The sequence below is a fragment of the Trichoplusia ni genome, chromosome 18 (assembly GCF_003590095.1).
Source record: "Trichoplusia ni isolate ovarian cell line Hi5 chromosome 18, tn1, whole genome shotgun sequence".
Classification (NCBI taxonomy): Eukaryota; Metazoa; Arthropoda; class Insecta; order Lepidoptera; family Noctuidae; genus Trichoplusia; species Trichoplusia ni.
Window position 1 is genome coordinate 2,586,362 of NC_039495.1, and position 22,174 is coordinate 2,608,535.

Sequence of the window (22,174 nt, forward strand, 5' to 3'; positions counted from 1 at the left end):
ATTCCACAAAATGAAATAACCCCTACTAATTTTCGATTATTAGATGTTGATAATCGAATTATTCTTCCTATAAATAATCAAATTCGTATTTTAGTTACAGCTACTGATGTAATTCATTCATGAACTGTTCCTTCTTTAGGAGTTAAAGTAGATGCTAATCCAGGTCGTTTAAATCAAACTAATTTTATATTAATCGACCAGGAATTTTTTATGGGCAATGTTCAGAAATTTGCGGAGCTAATCACAGATTTATACCTTTGTAATTGAAAGAATTTCAATTAAAAATTTTATTAATTGAATTAATAATTATTATTCATTAGATGACTGAAAGCAAGTACTGGTCTCTTAAACCATTTTATAGTAAATTAGCAATTACTTCTAATGATTCAATTATAAAGAATTAGTTAAATAAATAACATAAATATGTCAAATTTAAATTATTACTTATATGTAATATTCTTTTATTCCTCAAATAATACCTATTAATTGATTATTTTCCTTTGTTTTTTTCGTTTGTATTTATTTAATTTTTAATATTATAAATTATTATATTTTTAATACAAAAATTTCTAAAAATAATAAAAATATTAATATTAAATTAAAAAATTTAACTTGAAAATGATAAGAAATTTATTTTCAATTTTTGATCCTTCCACTAATTTATTTAATATTCCTTTTAATTGAATTAGAACTATTTTAGGAATTATATTTATTCCATATTCATTTTGATTAATCCCAAATCGTCATTTTATTATATGAAATCTTATTCTATCTAAACTTCATAATGAATTTAAAACATTACTAAAAAATAATTATTTTCAAGGATCTACATTTATTTTTATTTCAATATTTTCTTTTGTTTTATTTAATAATTTTCTAGGATTATTTCCTTATATTTTTACTAGAACTAGTCATTTAACTTTATCATTATCTATTTCTTTACCTTTATGATTAAGATTTATATTATATGGATGAATTAATAATTCTCAACATATATTTATTCATATAATCCCTCAAGGTACTCCTGGTATTTTAATGCCATTTATAGTTTTAATTGAAACTATTAGAAATATTATTCGGCCAGGAACATTAGCTGTTCGTCTAACAGCTAATATAATTGCAGGTCATTTATTAATAACTTTATTAAGAAATAATGGCCCAAATTTACCTACATATTTTATTATTTTACTTGTTTTAGTTCAAATTCTTTTATTAATTTTAGAGTCAGCAGTTGCGGTTATTCAATCATATGTTATTGCAATTTTAAGAACTTTATATTCTAGAGAAGTTAATTAATTATTAATAAATGAAAACAAATTTTAATCACCCATTTCATTTAGTAGATTATAGTCCTTGACCATTAACAGGGGCTATTGGAGTTATAGTATTAGTTACTGGTATAGTAAAATGATTTCACAATTTCAATATAAATTTATTAATATTAGGATATTTAATTGTAATTTTAACAATATTTCAATGATGACGAGATGTATGTCGAGAAGGAACTTTACAAGGTAAACATACTATTTTAGTAACAAAAGGATTACGATGAGGAATAATTTTATTTATTGTATCTGAAATTTTTTTTTTCGTTTCTTTTTTTTGAGCTTTTTTTCATAGTAGATTAGCCCCTAATATTGAAATTGGAGCTATCTGACCCCCAACAAGTATTACTCCTTTTAACCCATTTCAAATTCCCTTATTAAATACAATTATCTTAATTAGTTCAGGGGTTTCAATTACATGAGCACATCATGCAATTATAGAAAATAATAATTCTCAGATAACTCAAGGTTTATTTATTACAATTATTTTAGGAATTTATTTTACAATTCTTCAAGCCTATGAATATTTTGAAGCTCCTTTTACAATTGCTGATAGTATTTATGGTTCTGTTTTTTTTATAGCAACAGGATTTCATGGACTTCATGTAATTATTGGAACATTATTTTTATTAATTTGCTTAATTCGGCATTTAAATAATCATTTTTCTCAATCCCATCATTTTGGATTTGAAGCAGCAGCATGATACTGACATTTTGTAGATGTAGTTTGATTATTCCTTTATATTTCAATTTATTGATGAGGAAACTAATTATTTATATAATATATTTAGTATATTTGACTTCCAATCAAAAAGTTTAAAAATTTTAATATAAATAATCATTTTAATAATAAATATTTTTTTTTAATTATATTAATTTCTAATATTATAATATTTTTATCAATTATTTTATCAAAAAAAACTTACTCTGATCGAGAAAAATCTTCCCCATTTGAATGTGGATTTGACCCTAAATCTTCAGCTCGAATACCTTTTTCTTTACATTTTTTCTTAATTACAGTAATTTTTTTAATTTTTGATGTTGAAATTGCCTTAATTTTCCCTATTATTCCCTTATTTAAATTAGTAAATTTTATTTTATGAACTAAAATTAGTTTTTTTTTTATTTGTATTTTATTAATTGGAGTATATCATGAATGAAATCAAAATATATTAAATTGAACAAATTAAGGATTATAGTTTAAATAAAACATTTGATTTGCATTCAAATAATATTGAAATTTCAATTTATCTTAAATAAGAAGCAATTTTGCATTTAATTTCGACTTAAAAGATAGAGTTAATTACTCCTTATTTATTAATTGAAACCAAAATAGAGGTATATCACTGTTAATGATAAAATTGAATTATATATTCCAATTAAATAAGAAATATAAAGTTTAAAATTGGGCTGCTAACTTAATTTTTAGTGGTTAAATTCCATTAATATTTCTATTTATATAGTTTAAATTAAAACTTTACATTTTCATTGTAAAAATAAAAAAAATTTTTTATAAATATTTAAAAATAAACCTATTTCCTTAATATCTTCAATATTATGCTCTAATATATAAGCTATTTAAATTTAATTTATAATTAATATAATTATGAATAATATAAATATTATTCACATAACAAATCTATATAAGTAAATCTTAAAATTATTTATTTGAAATATACTGTAAATTATAGAATATTTTTTAATAATTATTATTATACCATAACCTCTATATACTTCTCTTCACCCTAAATCAATATTTTTTAATAAATTTTGACCATAATTTAAAAAATAATATCTAACCCCATAAGTAGATAAATTAGGTATAAATCATATTATTCTTAAAAAACTACTTATATTATAAGTTAAAATAAATTTATTTATAGAATAAATTTTTATATTACTCACTAAATATCCTAAAATACCTCCAACAATTCTTACATAAATTACTATTATTTTTATATTAAAAGGTAAATAAATCATATAAGGATAAGAAAAAATTATTCATCTTAAAGATCTTCCTCTAATTACTCTTATAAATAATAAAACAAATATTCTTTTTAATATTGTATAATCTTCATCATATAAATTATAAATTCTAATTAAATTATAATCATTAATTATTAAATATATAATTAAACGAAATCTGTAAAATATTGTTAATCCAGTTGATAAATAATATAATAAAAAAATCATAAAATTTAAATTTCTAAATCTTACTATTTCTAAAATTAAATCTTTTGAATAAAACCCAGCTAAAAATGGAATTCCACATAAAGCTATATTAGAAATATTTATACATAAAGAAGTTAAAGGAATGTAAAAACTTATACCCCCTATAAATCGAATATCTTGTATATCATTTATTATATGAATAATAACCCCAGCACACATAAATAATAAAGCTTTAAATATAGCATGAGTTAATAAATGAAAAAAAGCTAAATCAGGTAATCCTATTCTTAAAATTCTTATTATTAAACCTAATTGTCTTAAAGTAGATAAAGCAATAATTTTTTTTAAATCAAATTCATAATTAGCTGCAATCCCAGCTATAAATATAGTTAATCCAGATAATAATAATAATAATTTTAAAAAAAATGTATTTAATAATAATATATTAAAACGAATCAATAAATAAACCCCAGCTGTAACTAAAGTTGATGAATGAACTAATGCTGAAACCGGAGTAGGAGCCGCTATAGCTGCTGGTAATCAAGAACTAAAAGGAATTTGGGCTCTTTTTGTTATCGCTGCTATAATAATTATTCTTCTAATTATAGTTATTTCTCAGTCATTATTCATAAACTCTAAATAAAAAATATAATTTCATCTCCCATAATTTATTATTCATGAAATAACCATTAAAATAAAAACATCCCCAATCCGATTGGATAAAGCAGTTAATATCCCAGCATTATATGATTTTAAATTTTGATAATAAATTACTAAACAGTAAGATACTAACCCTAAACCATCTCAACCTAATAAAATTCTAATAATATTAGGACTAATAATTAATAATATTATAGAAAAAACAAATAATAAAACTAAAATAATAAATCGTCTTAAATTTAATTCTGATCTTATATATCTTTTTCTATAAAAAATAACTACTGAAGAAATTAAAAAAACAAATATTATAAATAATAAAGATATTCAATCTAACAAAATTGATATAATAATTCTTATTGAATTAAAAGAAATAATTTCCCACTCTAAAAAAATTACTATATTATTTATAAGAAAATAAATTATAAAGATAAAATTTAATATTCTTATAAAAAATAGAAAAAAAAATGAAATAAAACAAATTGAATATTTTATATTATTAATAATTTAAAATGAATTAAATCATATTTTTGACACCACAAATCAATATTTTTATTAAATTATTTAAATAAAATCAAATTATTCTATAATCAATTTTTATAATTATAATATTTAAAGGAAATCAATGTAATATTAATATTAAATATTCTCGAGAAACTCCTATATAATATCTATAAATTCCAGAATAATATTTACCATGTTGAACAAAAGAATATAAATATAATCTATACCCAGCTCTAAAAAAAGAAATTAATATTAATATAATTATAGAAATTCAAGATCATCTCATTAATCTATTAATTAATCTAATCTCTCCTATTAAATTTAATCTAGGTGGAGCTGCCATATTTGAAGACATTAATAAAAATCACCATAATCTTATTGAAGGTATAAAATTTATTATACCCTTATTAATATATAATCTACGACTATGTAAACGTTCATATCTAATATTAGCTAAACAAAATATTCCTGAAGAACATAAACCATGACCAATTATAAGAATGTAAGAACCAATAAATCCTCAATAATTTATTACCATAATTCCTCTAATAACAATTCTTATATGAGCAACTGAAGAATAAGCAATTAAAGATTTAATATCTACTTGACAAAAACATTTTAATCTAATATAAAATCCTCCTATTAATCTAATAGCAATTCAAATATAATTTATTTTTAAGTTAATTTGTTGTAAAAATACTATTAAACGTATTAAACCATAACCTCCTAATTTTAATATAATTCCAGCTAAAATTATTGAGCCAGAAACTGGAGCTTCTACATGAGCTTTGGGCAATCATAAATGAACAAAATATATTGGTATTTTAACTAAGAAAGCCATAATTATTGAAAAATATAATATATATAAATTTATATTAAAAAATTTTAAAAAATAAATTAATATTCTTTGTATTTCATTATATATATAAAAAATTCCTATTAATAAAGGTAAAGAAACAAATAATGTATAAAATAATAAATATATCCCTGCTTGAATACGTTCTGGTTGATAACCTCATCCGATAATTAATAATAAAGTAGGAATTAATCTTCCCTCAAAAAATAAATAAAATATAAATATATTTATTACTCTAAATGTTAAATATAATATAATTAATAAAAAAACTACATTAAATAAAAAAAAATTTACATAAAAATCAGTTTTATATAAATTTTCTCTAGCTATAATCATTAAAATAGAAATTCAAATTCTTAATATAATAAGTCCATAAGATAAAATGTCACATCTTAGTATGTATCTTAAATTACAATATAAATTTAATCTTACTCTTAAATTTATATATAAAAATATTATAAAAAATAATATTATTTGAACCATTCAAAATATATTTTTTATAAAACATAAAGGAATTATAAAAATTATTATTAAAAGAAATTTTATCATTTTTTTTTATAATAAATTAAATCTCTGAAAATAATCATTCCCATGAGTTCGAATTATAGAAACTAAAATAGATAACCCTAAAGCACCTTCACAAACTGAAAATACTAAAAATACTATTAATATATATATATCATAATTAATTATTCTTAAATAAATTAAAAAAAAGAAAAAAATTCTTAAAACAATAAATTCTAATCTTAATAAAACAATTAATAAATGTTTATGTTTAGAAATAAAAATTAAATTTCCAATAATAAATATAATTATTACAACAATTCATATGTTTAAAATTATCATTTGTTTTTATAGTTTAAAAAAAAACATTGGTCTTGTAAATCAAAGTTAAGTAATTTACTTTAAAAACTTCAAAGAAAAAGAATATCTTTATCAATAATCTCCAAAATTATTATTTTAATTAAACTACTCTTTGATTTGAAATTTTAAAAATAATTTTTTCTTTAATATTAATTACATTTTCAATTATAATATTATTTATAAATAACCCACTTTCGATAGGATTAATAATTTTAATTCAAACATTATTAACATGTTTATTATCAGGAATAATAATTAAAACTTATTGATTTTCTTATATTTTATTTTTAACTTTTTTAGGGGGATTATTAGTTCTTTTTATTTATGTCTCAAGAATTGCTTCTAATGAATTATTTAATTTATCATTTAATTTTAAATTAATTATTTTTTTAACTATTCTTATTTCTTTATTAATTTTATTTATATATTATAATAATATAATATGAATAAATTTTTCTTTTAATTCTGATATAGATAATTTTTTTAATTTAAAATTATTTCTAAATAATGAAAATAAGATTAATTTAAGAAAATTATATAATAATCAAACATATTTAATAATAATAATAATAATTATTTATTTATTTATTACATTAATTGCCGTAGTAAAAATTACAAATATTTTTTATGGTCCTTTACGATCATCATCATTTTAATATTAATTTAATTAAACTAATGATAAATAATAAATTTATTAATATTCGAAAAACTCATCCTATCTTAAAAATTATTAATGGATCTTTTATTGATATACCTCTACCCTCAAATATTTCATCATGATGAAATTTTGGGTCATTATTAGGATTATGCTTAATTATTCAAATTTTAACTGGATTATTTTTAACAATATATTATACAGCTAATATCGAACTTGCTTTTTACAGAGTAAACTATATTTGCCGAAATGTAAATTATGGGTGATTAATCCGTACTCTTCATGCAAATGGAGCTTCATTTTTCTTTATTTGCATTTATCTTCATATTGGTCGAGGAATTTATTATGAATCATTTAATTTAAAATATACTTGAATAGTAGGGGTAATTATTTTATTCTTATTAATAGCAACAGCTTTTATAGGATATGTTTTACCTTGGGGACAAATATCATTTTGAGGGGCCACTGTAATTACTAATTTATTATCAGCCATTCCTTATTTAGGAGGAATATTAGTAAATTGAATTTGAGGGGGATTCGCAGTAGATAATGCCACTTTAACTCGATTTTATACTTTTCATTTTTTACTCCCTTTTATTATTGCTATAATAACAATAATTCATTTATTATTTTTACATCAAACAGGATCTAATAACCCTTTAGGATTAAATAGAAATTTAGATAAAATTCCATTTCACCCATTTTATACTTTTAAAGATTTAATTGGATTTATTATTTTATTATTTTTTTTAACAATTTTAACTTTAACTAACCCATATTTACTAGGAGATCCTGATAATTTTATCCCCGCTAATCCTTTAGTAACCCCTGTACACATTCAACCAGAATGATATTTTTTATTTGCCTATGCTATTTTACGATCAATCCCTAATAAATTAGGAGGAGTTATTGCTTTAGTAATATCAATTCTTATTTTAATTATTTTACCTTTTACTTTTAATAAAAAAATTCAAGGAATTCAATTTTACCCTATTAATCAAATTTTATTTTGATCTATAGTTACTATTGTTATTCTATTAACATGAATTGGAGCTCAACCTGTTGAAGACCCTTATATTATTACAGGCCAACTTTTAACTGTTATATACTTTTCTTATTTTATTTTAAATCCTATTATAAATAAGTATTGAGATAATATTATTTTTAATTAATAAATTAATGAGCTTGTATAAGCATTTGTTTTGAAAACTTAAGAAAGAATTACTTATTCTATTAATTTATACTAAAAATAAATTAATTTATATTAAAAAAATTTTGAATCCTATAAAAAATAATAAAAAATTTAAAGAAATAGGTAAATATCTTTTTCAAGCTAAATACATTAATTTATCATAACGATAACGAGGAAGTGTCCCTCGAACTCAAATGAATAAAAAAGAAATAAAAGTTAATTTTAAATAAAAAAAAATATCTAAATTAAATCCCCCCATATAAATTAAAACAAATAATAATCTTATAAATAAAATTCTTGAATATTCTGCTAAAAAAATTAAAGCAAATCCCCCTCTTCTATATTCTACATTAAATCCTGAAACTAATTCTCTTTCCCCCTCAGCAAAATCAAAGGGAGTTCGATTAGTTTCAGCTAATCTTGATCTTATTCAACATAATCTTAAAGGAAACATTAAAAATAAAAATCAAATAATATTTTGATATTCAAAAAAATTAATTAAATTAAAATCTATAATCATAATAATTCTAGACATTAAAATTAAAGATAATCTTACTTCATAAGAAATAGTTTGAGCTACTGAACGTAAACCTCCTAATAAAGCATAATTTGAATTTGAAGATCAACCCGCTACTATTACCGTATAAACCCCTAAACTTGTACAACATAAAAAATATAAAATTCCTAAATTAAATCTAATTATATTAAAATAATAAGGAATTAATATTCAAATTATTAATGATAAAATAAATCTAATTACTGGAGAAAAATAATAAGATAAATAATTAGAAAAATTAGGATAAGTTTGTTCTTTGGTAAATAGCTTAATAGCATCAGAAAAAGGCTGTAAAATTCCTATAAATCCAACTTTATTTGGTCCTTTTCGAATTTGAATATAACCTAAAACTTTACGTTCTAATAAAGTTAAAAAAGCGACCCCTACTAAAACACCAATAATTAAAATTAATAATCCAATAATAATTATATAAATATCATTCATAAACATATACTATCCATATAATTTAAATTATACATTTATGAATTCTAAAATCATTACATTTTTCTGCCAAAATAGTTTATATCTTAAATTATTATTTTATTTAAATTTTAATAATATTCAAAAAACTAAATTTAATTTTAATATTTGATCCTTTCGTACTAAAATATTTAAATTTTTAAAAGATAGAAACCAACCTGGCTCACACCGGTCTGAACTCAGATCATGTAAGATTTTAATGATCGAACAGATCAAAAACTTTAAACTTCTGCATTTAAATTTTATCTTAATCCAACATCGAGGTCGCAAACTCTTTTTTTTATTTGAACTAAAAAAAAAAATTACGCTGTTATCCCTAAGGTAATTTTTTCTTATAATCAATAAAATTGGATCATTTACTCAATTATAATTGGTTTTTTAAAAAAAAAGTTATTTTAATTTTTCTGTCACCCCAACAAAATAATTAATTTAATTTTAATCGATTTATTTATAAATAATTTCAATTAAATTAATTATAAAACTCTATAGGGTCTTCTCGTCTTTTTAACTTATTTTATCTTTTTAAATAAAAAATTAAATTCTATAGTTTAATTAAGAGACAGTTTATATTTCATCCAATCTTTCATACAAGTCATCAATTAAATGACTAATGATTATGCTACCTTTGTACAGTCAAAATACTGCAGCCCTTCAATTATAAAATCAGTGGGCAGATTAGACTTTATATTATTTTCAAAAAGACATGTTTTTGATAAACAAGTGAATATAAATTTTTGCCGAATTCCTTTTAATTAATTTTCAAATTATTTTTTTTTATAAATAATTGTTTTATACTAATTTTATCATTATATTAATTATTTTATAATTTTTAATTTTTTTTTATAAATAAATAAATTTTTTTTAAATTTTATTTTTAATGAAATTATTTTTAATAAATTAAATTTTATTAACAATATAAATTATATAATTTTCAATAACAATTATTTAATTAATTATATTAATTTATTTTAAAGCTTATCCCTTAAAATATAAAATTTATTTTAGAAATTTTTAATTAATTAAAAATTTCTAAAATAAATTTAAAATTAAATTTTTTTCTAAAAAAACTAGATATATTTAAAAACGAATAACATTTCATTTCCAATTAATTATTTAAAATATTTATGCAACAATAACTTTATTAATTAATTATCTCTTTTAAATTCGAGAATTATTTATATAAAAATTTTTTTTAATAAACTCTGATACACAAGATACATTAAATTAAAATTACTTATAATTAATTTCATTTTTTATTATTTCAAATTTCTTTTACAATACTAATTTACTATAAATTAATTAATTTTTTCTTTTAAAATACTTTAACCCCCATTAAATATTATTTAAAAGTTTTTTTATTAATTATAATTTATTAATTTTTCCCCCTCAAATTAATTATTTTATAATATCTTTTCAATGTAAATGAAATACTTAAATCAAGCTCTAATTTGTTCTTTCTAGAAACACTTTCCAGTACCTCTACTTTGTTACGACTTATTTCAACTTATTAATATATGAAAGCGACGGGCAATATGTACATATTTTAATTTATAATCATTTTATTAAATTAAATAAAATTACACTTAAATCCACTTTCAATTAATTTTTACAAATTAATATTCATTTAAATAAATTTATTGTAATCCATTATATTCTTAATTATAATCTGCATCTTGATCTGATTTAATTTATTATAAAAATTTTTAAATATTATTTTTATTAAAAAATATTTTTTTAACAACGATATACAAAATTGTAAATTAAGTAAATTTATTCGTGGATTATCAATTATTAAACAGATTCCTCTAAATGAACTAAAATACCGCCAAATTATTTAAGTTTCAATAAATAATTATTTACTATTTTAGTAATTTAATTTTAAATTTTAATAATAGGGTATCTAATCCTAGTTTTTTATAAAATTTATTAAATCATAATTAATACTATAATATTTTATTAAATTAAAATTTCACCTAATAATTTAAAATTTTTATTATTTATCAATTTATTTATTAATTACTAATAAAATTTAATTTAATCTTTGTGTAACCGCAACTGCTGGCACAAAATTTGTTATTAATTTTAATATTACTAAATCTTAATTTCTTAAATTATTTAATATTAATTACTACAAAAATAAATAAATTATTTTTAAAATAAGTTATTTATAACACTAAAATTTATATGTAAAATAAATTATTAATAAAATTTTTAAACCATAAAAAATTTATTTATATGTATATTTTTATAAATAGAATTTTTTTTTTTTTTTTTTTATATTAAAATATTTAATATAAATTATTAAATATTAAATAATTTCTCTTTTTTTCCTTTTCATAATATTAATATTAAAACCTTAATTGGAAATTCAACAATTAATATTCTTAAAAATTACAATAAATTAATATAATTAATCTTAATTTTCTCAATAAGTTAATGTATTAATATAAATATTAATATATTAAATATTTAATATATATATATATATATATAAATTATATTTAATTAATTAATAATTTAATTAATTAATTAAGCCATCTTTAATATTTTTTCTTTAAATAATAAAAAAAAATTAAAAATAAGCTAACTTAAGCTTTTGGGTTCATACCCCAACTATAAAGGAAATACCTTTTTTTTAAAAATAAAGTGCCTGATTAAAGGATTATTCTGATAGGATAAATTAAGTAAATTATTTTTACCTTTATTATATTTTATAGAATTAAACTATATCTAATAATATCAAAAATTATTGTGCATCTTACACTAAAATATAATTTAATGAACTTAAAATTCTTCTTATAAATTTATTTATTATTTTAAATTTTTTTTATAATTAATTCTAATAAAATATTTTTTTTATTTGTTTTATTTTTTAGTACATTAATTTCTATCTCTTCTAATTCATGATTTGGTTGTTGAATTGGCTTAGAAATTAATCTTCTTAGTTTTATCCCCCTCATTTCTAACTCTTCTAATTTACTTTCAACTGAAGCTTCTTTAAAATATTTCTTAGTTCAATCTATTGCTTCTATTAATTTTTTATTCACAATCTTAATAAAATTAATTTTAATAAAAAATTTTGAAATAAATTACTTTATTTCTATTATAATAAATTCTTCTATATTAATAAAAATAGGATCGGTTCCTTTTCATTTCTGATTTCCGAATATTGTTGAAGGATTATCTTGATTTAATAATTTTATTTTAATAACCTGACAAAAAATTACCCCTATAATTCTTTTATCTTATTATTTTAATAAAAATTTTATTATTAATATTATTATTTTAAATATTATTATTGGAGCTATTGGAGGTTTAAACCAAACTTCATTACGAAAAATTATAGCTTTTTCTTCTATTAATAATTTAGGATGAATATTAACATCTATTATAATTAGAGAAAATTTATGAATATTTTATTTAATATTATATTCTTTTTTAATTAGTATTATATGTTTTTTATTTAATATTCTAAATATATTTTTTATTAATCAATTATTTATTAATAATATAAATTTTTTTATTAAAATTAATTTATTAATTAATTTTTTATCTCTAGGGGGATTACCTCCATTCATTGGATTTTTTCCTAAATGAATTATTATTAACTTTTTAATTAATAATAATATATATTTAATAACTTTTATTTTTATTTTAATAAGTTTAATTATATTATTTTTTTATATTCGAATTATTTATTCTTCTTTTATATTTAATTATTTAAAAATAAAATGATTTAAAATTTTTATTAAAAATAGATATTTTTCAATAATTAATTTTTTTTCTTTTATTTCTTTATCGGGAATAATTTTAAGAACTTTTTTTTTTTATTAAGGTTTTAAGTTAAAATAAACTAATAATCTTCAAAATTATTTATAAAGAAATTTCTTTAAGCCTTAATAGAATTTTCTATTCCTTGAAATTTGCAATTTCATATCATTCTTGAATATAAAACTTTAATAAAAGAGAATATTCTCGTAAATAAATTTACAATTTATCGCTTAAATCTCAGCCATTTTATTTTATAAGCGAAAATGACTTTACTCAACAAATCATAAAGATATTGGAACTTTATATTTTATTTTTGGAATTTGAGCTGGAATAGTAGGAACATCATTAAGATTACTAATTCGAGCTGAATTAGGTACCCCTGGATCTTTAATTGGAGATGATCAAATTTATAATACTATTGTAACCGCTCATGCATTTATTATAATTTTTTTTATAGTAATACCTATTATAATTGGAGGATTTGGAAATTGATTAGTACCCCTTATATTAGGAGCTCCTGATATAGCTTTTCCTCGAATAAATAATATAAGTTTTTGACTTCTTCCCCCATCACTAACTTTATTAATTTCTAGAAGAATTGTAGAAAATGGAGCAGGAACTGGTTGAACAGTTTACCCCCCTCTTTCATCTAATATTGCCCATGGAGGAAGTTCTGTAGATTTAGCTATCTTTTCATTACATTTAGCTGGAATTTCTTCAATTTTAGGGGCAATTAATTTTATTACTACAATTATTAATATACGATTAAATAATTTATCTTTTGATCAAATACCTTTATTTATTTGAGCTGTAGGTATTACAGCTTTTCTTTTATTATTATCTCTACCTGTTTTAGCTGGGGCAATTACTATACTTTTAACTGATCGTAATTTAAATACTTCTTTTTTTGATCCTGCAGGAGGAGGAGATCCTATTTTATATCAACATTTATTTTGATTTTTTGGTCACCCTGAAGTTTATATTTTAATTTTACCAGGATTTGGGATAATTTCCCATATTATTTCCCAAGAAAGAGGAAAAAAAGAAACATTTGGATGTTTAGGAATAATTTATGCAATATTAGCAATTGGATTATTAGGATTTATTGTTTGAGCTCATCATATATTTACTGTAGGAATAGATATTGATACACGAGCTTATTTTACTTCAGCAACTATAATTATTGCTGTACCAACTGGAATTAAAATTTTTAGCTGATTAGCTACATTCCATGGAACTCAAATTAATTATTCTCCCTCTATTTTATGAAGTTTAGGGTTTGTTTTTTTATTTACTGTAGGGGGTTTAACTGGTGTTATTCTTTCTAATTCTTCTATTGATATTACCCTTCATGATACATATTATGTTGTTGCACATTTTCATTATGTATTATCTATAGGAGCTGTTTTTGCTATTTTAGCAGGATTTATTCACTGATATCCTTTATTTACGGGTCTTTCTTTAAACCCTTTCATATTAAAAATTCAATTTTTTACAATATTTATTGGAGTAAATTTAACTTTTTTCCCCCAACATTTTCTAGGATTAGCAGGCATACCTCGTCGATATTCTGATTATCCTGACTCATATATTTCATGAAATATTATTTCCTCATTAGGTTCATATATTTCTTTATTAGCAGTAATATTTATATTAATTATTATTTGAGAATCTATAATTAACCATCGTGTTGCATTATTTACCTTAAATTTATCTTCTTCTATTGAATGATATCAAAATTTACCTCCTGCTGAACATTCATATAATGAACTTCCAATTTTAAGTAACTTCTAATATGGCAGATATTATGTAATGGATTTAAACCCCATTTATAAAGGATTATCCTTTTTTTAGAAATGGCAACATGATCTAATTTAAATTTACAAAATGGAGCATCTCCTTTAATAGAACAAATCATTTTTTTTCATGACCATACTTTAATTATTTTAATTATAATTACAATTTTAGTTGGTTATTTAATATCTAGTTTACTATTTAATAAATATATTAATCGATACTTATTAGAAGGTCAAATAATTGAATTAATTTGAACTATTTTACCAGCAATTACTTTAATTTTTATTGCTTTACCTTCTTTACGTTTATTATATTTATTAGATGAATTAAACAATCCTCTTATCACCTTAAAATCAATCGGACACCAATGATATTGAAGATATGAATATTCTGATTTTCGTAATATTGAATTTGACTCCTATATAATTCCACAAAATGAAATAACCCCTACTAATTTTCGATTATTAGATGTTGATAATCGAATTATTCTTCCTATAAATAATCAAATTCGTATTTTAGTTACAGCTACTGATGTAATTCATTCATGAACTGTTCCTTCTTTAGGAGTTAAAGTAGATGCTAATCCAGGTCGTTTAAATCAAACTAATTTTTATATTAATCGACCAGGAATTTTTTATGGGCAATGTTCAGAAATTTGCGGAGCTAATCACAGATTTATACCTATTGTAATTGAAAGAATTTCAATTAAAAATTTTATTAATTGAATTAATAATTATTATTCATTAGATGACTGAAAGCAAGTACTGGTCTCTTAAACCATTTTATAGTAAATTAGCAATTACTTCTAATGATTCAATTATAAAGAATTAGTTAAATAAATAACATAAATATGTCAAATTTAAATTATTACTTATATGTAATATTCTTTTATTCCTCAAATAATACCTATTAATTGATTATTTTCCTTTGTTTTTTTCGTTTGTATTTATTTAATTTTTAATATTATAAATTATTATATTTTTAATACAAAAATTTCTAAAAATAATAAAAATATTAATATTAAATTAAAAAATTTAACTTGAAAATGATAAGAAATTTATTTTCAATTTTTGATCCTTCCACTAATTTATTTAATATTCCTTTTAATTGAATTAGAACTATTTTAGGAATTATATTTATTCCATATTCATTTTGATTAATCCCAAATCGTCATTTTATTATATGAAATCTTATTCTATCTAAACTTCATAATGAATTTAAAACATTACTAAAAAATAATTATTTTCAAGGATCTACATTTATTTTTATTTCAATATTTTCTTTTGTTTTATTTAATAATTTTCTAGGATTATTTCCTTATATTTTTACTAGAACTAGTCATTTAACTTTATCATTATCTATTTCTTTACCTTTATGATTAAGATTTATATTATATGGATGAATTAATAATTCTCAACATATATTTATTCATATAATCCCTCAAGGTACTCCTGGTATTTTAATGCCATTTATAGTTTTAATTGAAACTATTAGAAATATTATTCGGCCAGGAACATTAGCTGTTCGTCTAACAGCTAATATAATTGCAGGTCATTTATTAATAACTTTATTAAGAAATAATGGCCCAAATTTACCTACATATTTTATTATTTTACTTGTTTTAGTTCAAATTCTTTTATTAATTTTAGAGTCAGCAGTTGCGGTTATTCAATCATATGTTATTGCAATTTTAAGAACTTTATATTCTAGAGAAGTTAATTAATTATTAATAAATGAAAACAAATTTTAATCACCCATTTCATTTAGTAGATTATAGTCCTTGACCATTAACAGGGGCTATTGGAGTTATAGTATTAGTTACTGGTATAGTAAAATGATTTCACAATTTCAATATAAATTTATTAATATTAGGATATTTAATTGTAATTTTAACAATATTTCAATGATGACGAGATGTATGTCGAGAAGGAACTTTACAAGGTAAACATACTATTTTAGTAACAAAAGGATTACGATGAGGAATAATTTTATTTATTGTATCTGAAATTTTTTTTTTCGTTTCTTTTTTTTGAGCTTTTTTTCATAGTAGATTAGCCCCTAATATTGAAATTGGAGCTATCTGACCCCCAACAAGTATTACTCCTTTTAACCCATTTCAAATTCCCTTATTAAATACAATTATCTTAATTAGTTCAGGGGTTTCAATTACATGAGCACATCATGCAATTATAGAAAATAATAATTCTCAGATAACTCAAGGTTTATTTATTACAATTATTTTAGGAATTTATTTTACAATTCTTCAAGCCTATGAATATTTTGAAGCTCCTTTTACAATTGCTGATAGTATTTATGGTTCTGTTTTTTTTATAGCAACAGGATTTCATGGACTTCATGTAATTATTGGAACATTATTTTTATTAATTTGCTTAATTCGGCATTTAAATAATCATTTTTCTCAATCCCATCATTTTGGATTTGAAGCAGCAGCATGATACTGACATTTTGTAGATGTAGTTTGATTATTCCTTTATATTTCAATTTATTGATGAGGAAACTAATTATTTATATAATATATTTAGTATATTTGACTTCCAATCAAAAAGTTTAAAAATTTTAATATAAATAATCATTTTAATAATAAATATTTTTTTTTTAATTATATTAATTTCTAATATTATAATATTTTTATCAATTATTTTATCAAAAAAAACTTACTCTGATCGAGAAAAATCTTCCCCATTTGAATGTGGATTTGACCCTAAATCTTCAGCTCGAATACCTTTTTCTTTACATTTTTTCTTAATTACAGTAATTTTTTTAATTTTTGATGTTGAAATTGCCTTAATTTTCCCTATTATTCCCTTATTTAAATTAGTAAATTTTATTTTATGAACTAAAATTAGTTTTTTTTTTATTTGTATTTTATTAATTGGAGTATATCATGAATGAAATCAAAATATATTAAATTGAACAAATTAAGGATTATAGTTTAAATAAAACATTTGATTTGCATTCAAATAATATTGAAATTTCAATTTATCTTAAATAAGAAGCAATTTTGCATTTAATTTCGACTTAAAAGATAGAGTTAATTACTCCTTATTTATTAATTGAAACCAAAATAGAGGTATATCACTGTTAATGATAAAATTGAATTATATATTCCAATTAAATAAGAAATATAAAGTTTAAAATTGGGCTGCTAACTTAATTTTTAGTGGTTAAATTCCATTAATATTTCTATTTATATAGTTTAAATTAAAACTTTACATTTTCATTGTAAAAATAAAAAAAATTTTTTATAAATATTTAAAAATAAACCTATTTCCTTAATATCTTCAATATTATGCTCTAATATATAAGCTATTTAAATTTAATTTATAATTAATATAATTATGAATAATATAAATATTATTCACATAACAAATCTATATAAGTAAATCTTAAAATTATTTATTTGAAATATACTGTAAATTATAGAATATTTTTTAATAATTATTATTATACCATAACCTCTATATACTTCTCTTCACCCTAAATCAATATTTTTTAATAAATTTTGACCATAATTTAAAAAATAATATCTAACCCCATAAGTAGATAAATTAGGTATAAATCATATTATTCTTAAAAAACTACTTATATTATAAGTTAAAATAAATTTATTTATAGAATAAATTTTTATATTACTCACTAAATATCCTAAAATACCTCCAACAATTCTTACATAAATTACTATTATTTTTATATTAAAAGGTAAATAAATCATATAAGGATAAGAAAAAATTATTCATCTTAAAGATCTTCCTCTAATTACTCTTATAAATAATAAAACAAATATTCTTTTTAATATTGTATAATCTTCATCATATAAATTATAAATTCTAATTAAATTATAATCATTAATTATTAAATATATAATTAAACGAAATCTGTAAAATATTGTTAATCCAGTTGATAAATAATATAATAAAAAAATCATAAAATTTAAATTTCTAAATCTTACTATTTCTAAAATTAAATCTTTTGAATAAAACCCAGCTAAAAATGGAATTCCACATAAAGCTATATTAGAAATATTTATACATAAAGAAGTTAAAGGAATGTAAAAACTTATACCCCCTATAAATCGAATATCTTGTATATCATTTATTATATGAATAATAACCCCAGCACACATAAATAATAAAGCTTTAAATATAGCATGAGTTAATAAATGAAAAAAAGCTAAATCAGGTAATCCTATTCTTAAAATTCTTATTATTAAACCTAATTGTCTTAAAGTAGATAAAGCAATAATTTTTTTTAAATCAAATTCATAATTAGCTGCAATCCCAGCTATAAATATAGTTAATCCAGATAATAATAATAATAATTTTAAAAAAAATGTATTTAATAATAATATATTAAAACGAATCAATAAATAAACCCCAGCTGTAACTAAAGTTGATGAATGAACTAATGCTGAAACCGGAGTAGGAGCCGCTATAGCTGCTGGTAATCAAGAACTAAAAGGAATTTGGGCTCTTTTTGTTATCGCTGCTATAATAATTATTCTTCTAATTATAGTTATTTCTCAGTCATTATTCATAAACTCTAAATAAAAAATATAATTTCATCTCCCATAATTTATTATTCATGAAATAACCATTAAAATAAAAACATCCCCAATCCGATTGGATAAAGCAGTTAATATCCCAGCATTATATGATTTTAAATTTTGATAATAAATTACTAAACAGTAAGATACTAACCCTAAACCATCTCAACCTAATAAAATTCTAATAATATTAGGACTAATAATTAATAATATTATAGAAAAAACAAATAATAAAACTAAAATAATAAATCGTCTTAAATTTAATTCTGATCTTATATATCTTTTTCTATAAAAAATAACTACTGAAGAAATTAAAAAAACAAATATTATAAATAATAAAGATATTCAATCTAACAAAATTGATATAATAATTCTTATTGAATTAAAAGAAATAATTTCCCACTCTAAAAAAATTACTATATTATTTATAAGAAAATAAATTATAAAGATAAAATTTAATATTCTTATAAAAAATAGAAAAAAAAATGAAATAAAACAAATTGAATATTTTATATTATTAATAATTTAAAATGAATTAAATCATATTTTTGACACCACAAATCAATATTTTTATTAAATTATTTAAATAAAATCAAATTATTCTATAATCAATTTTTATAATTATAATATTTAAAGGAAATCAATGTAATATTAATATTAAATATTCTCGAGAAACTCCTATATAATATCTATAAATTCCAGAATAATATTTACCATGTTGAACAAAAGAATATAAATATAATCTATACCCAGCTCTAAAAAAAGAAATTAATATTAATATAATTATAGAAATTCAAGATCATCTCATTAATCTATTAATTAATCTAATCTCTCCTATTAAATTTAATCTAGGTGGAGCTGCCATATTTGAAGACATTAATAAAAATCACCATAATCTTATTGAAGGTATAAAATTTATTATACCCTTATTAATATATAATCTACGACTATGTAAACGTTCATATCTAATATTAGCTAAACAAAATATTCCTGAAGAACATAAACCATGACCAATTATAAGAATGTAAGAACCAATAAATCCTCAATAATTTATTACCATAATTCCTCTAATAACAATTCTTATATGAGCAACTGAAGAATAAGCAATTAAAGATTTAATATCTACTTGACAAAAACATTTTAATCTAATATAAAATCCTCCTATTAATCTAATAGCAATTCAAATATAATTTATTTTTAAGTTAATTTGTTGTAAAAATACTATTAAACGTATTAAACCATAACCTCCTAATTTTAATATAATTCCAGCTAAAATTATTGAGCCAGAAACTGGAGCTTCTACATGAGCTTTGGGCAATCATAAATGAACAAAATATATTGGTATTTTAACTAAGAAAGCCATAATTATTGAAAAATATAATATATATAAATTTATATTAAAAAATTTTAAAAAATAAATTAATATTCTTTGTATTTCATTATATATATAAAAAATTCCTATTAATAAAGGTAAAGAAACAAATAATGTATAAAATAATAAATATATCCCTGCTTGAATACGTTCTGGTTGATAACCTCATCCGATAATTAATAATAAAGTAGGAATTAATCTTCCCTCAAAAAATAAATAAAATATAAATATATTTATTACTCTAAATGTTAAATATAATATAATTAATAAAAAAACTACATTAAATAAAAAAAAATTTACATAAAAATCAGTTTTATATAAATTTTCTCTAGCTATAATCATTAAAATAGAAATTCAAATTCTTAATATAATAAGTCCATAAGATAAAATGTCACATCTTAGTATGTATCTTAAATTACAATATAAATTTAATCTTACTCTTAAATTTATATATAAAAATATTATAAAAAATAATATTATTTGAACCATTCAAAATATATTTTTTATAAAACATAAAGGAATTATAAAAATTATTATTAAAAGAAATTTTATCATTTTTTTTTATAATAAATTAAATCTCTGAAAATAATCATTCCCATGAGTTCGAATTATAGAAACTAAAATAGATAACCCTAAAGCACCTTCACAAACTGAAAATACTAAAAATACTATTAATATATATATATCATAATTAATTATTCTTAAATAAATTAAAAAAAAGAAAAAAATTCTTAAAACAATAAATTCTAATCTTAATAAAACAATTAATAAATGTTTATGTTTAGAAATAAAAATTAAATTTCCAATAATAAATATAATTATTACAACAATTCATATGTTTAAAATTATCATTTGTTTTTATAGTTTAAAAAAAAACATTGGTCTTGTAAATCAAAGTTAAGTAATTTACTTTAAAAACTTCAAAGAAAAAGAATATCTTTATCAATAATCTCCAAAATTATTATTTTAATTAAACTACTCTTTGATTTGAAATTTTAAAAATAATTTTTTCTTTAATATTAATTACATTTTCAATTATAATATTATTTATAAATAACCCACTTTCGATAGGATTAATAATTTTAATTCAAACATTATTAACATGTTTATTATCAGGAATAATAATTAAAACTTATTGATTTTCTTATATTTTATTTTTAACTTTTTTAGGGGGATTATTAGTTCTTTTTATTTATGTCTCAAGAATTGCTTCTAATGAATTATTTAATTTATCATTTAATTTTAAATTAATTATTTTTTTAACTATTCTTATTTCTTTATTAATTTTATTTATATATTATAATAATATAATATGAATAAATTTTTCTTTTAATTCTGATATAGATAATTTTTTTAATTTAAAATTATTTCTAAATAATGAAAATAAGATTAATTTAAGAAAATTATAT

The 22,174-nt window shown here is 19.4% G+C and overlaps 8 protein-coding genes across 8 annotated transcripts; 4 read left to right on the forward strand and 4 right to left on the reverse strand.

The window, feature by feature from the left end:
- The first annotated feature begins 618 nt into the window (after positions 1-618).
- Positions 619-1,307, forward strand: LOC113502842 (ATP synthase subunit a-like). The gene is given in 1 exon segment (XM_026884571.1): positions 619-1,307. A coding segment is annotated over 1 exon segment (678 nt). The 3' UTR covers positions 1,297-1,307.
- A 1,757-nt stretch (positions 1,308-3,064) lies between these two features.
- On the reverse strand, positions 3,065-4,637 carry LOC113502883 (NADH-ubiquinone oxidoreductase chain 5-like; the record flags this gene model as incomplete). The annotated part of the gene is given in 1 exon segment (XM_026884623.1): positions 3,065-4,637. A coding segment is annotated over 1 exon segment (1,485 nt), but the record flags the coding sequence as incomplete, so codon positions are not given.
- Positions 4,638-4,746: 109 nt separating this feature from the next.
- Positions 4,747-6,015, reverse strand: LOC113502836 (NADH-ubiquinone oxidoreductase chain 4-like; the record flags this gene model as incomplete). Its single annotated transcript, XM_026884565.1, is given in 1 exon segment — positions 4,747-6,015. A coding segment is annotated over 1 exon segment (1,104 nt), but the record flags the coding sequence as incomplete, so codon positions are not given.
- A 6,072-nt stretch (positions 6,016-12,087) lies between these two features.
- Positions 12,088-14,821, forward strand: LOC113502838 (NADH-ubiquinone oxidoreductase chain 2-like; the record flags this gene model as incomplete). The annotated part of the gene is given in 1 exon segment (XM_026884566.1): positions 12,088-14,821. A coding segment is annotated over 1 exon segment (1,008 nt), but the record flags the coding sequence as incomplete, so codon positions are not given.
- Positions 13,285-14,821, forward strand: LOC113503116 (cytochrome c oxidase subunit 1-like; the record flags this gene model as incomplete). Its single annotated transcript, XM_026884935.1, is given in 2 exon segments — positions 13,285-14,116; positions 14,119-14,821. Coding segments are annotated over 2 exon segments (951 nt in total), but the record flags the coding sequence as incomplete, so codon positions are not given.
- Positions 14,822-15,874: 1,053 nt separating this feature from the next.
- LOC113502839 (ATP synthase subunit a-like) lies at positions 15,875-16,563 on the forward strand. Its single transcript, XM_026884567.1, is given in 1 exon segment — positions 15,875-16,563. A coding segment is annotated over 1 exon segment (678 nt). The 3' UTR covers positions 16,553-16,563.
- A 1,758-nt stretch (positions 16,564-18,321) lies between these two features.
- On the reverse strand, positions 18,322-19,894 carry LOC113502884 (NADH-ubiquinone oxidoreductase chain 5-like; the record flags this gene model as incomplete). Its single annotated transcript, XM_026884625.1, is given in 1 exon segment — positions 18,322-19,894. A coding segment is annotated over 1 exon segment (1,485 nt), but the record flags the coding sequence as incomplete, so codon positions are not given.
- Positions 19,895-19,985: 91 nt separating this feature from the next.
- LOC113502921 (NADH-ubiquinone oxidoreductase chain 4-like) lies at positions 19,986-21,497 on the reverse strand. The gene is given in 1 exon segment (XM_026884675.1): positions 19,986-21,497. A coding segment is annotated over 1 exon segment (1,335 nt). The 5' UTR covers positions 21,321-21,497.
- Positions 21,498-22,174: the final 677 nt, after the last annotated feature.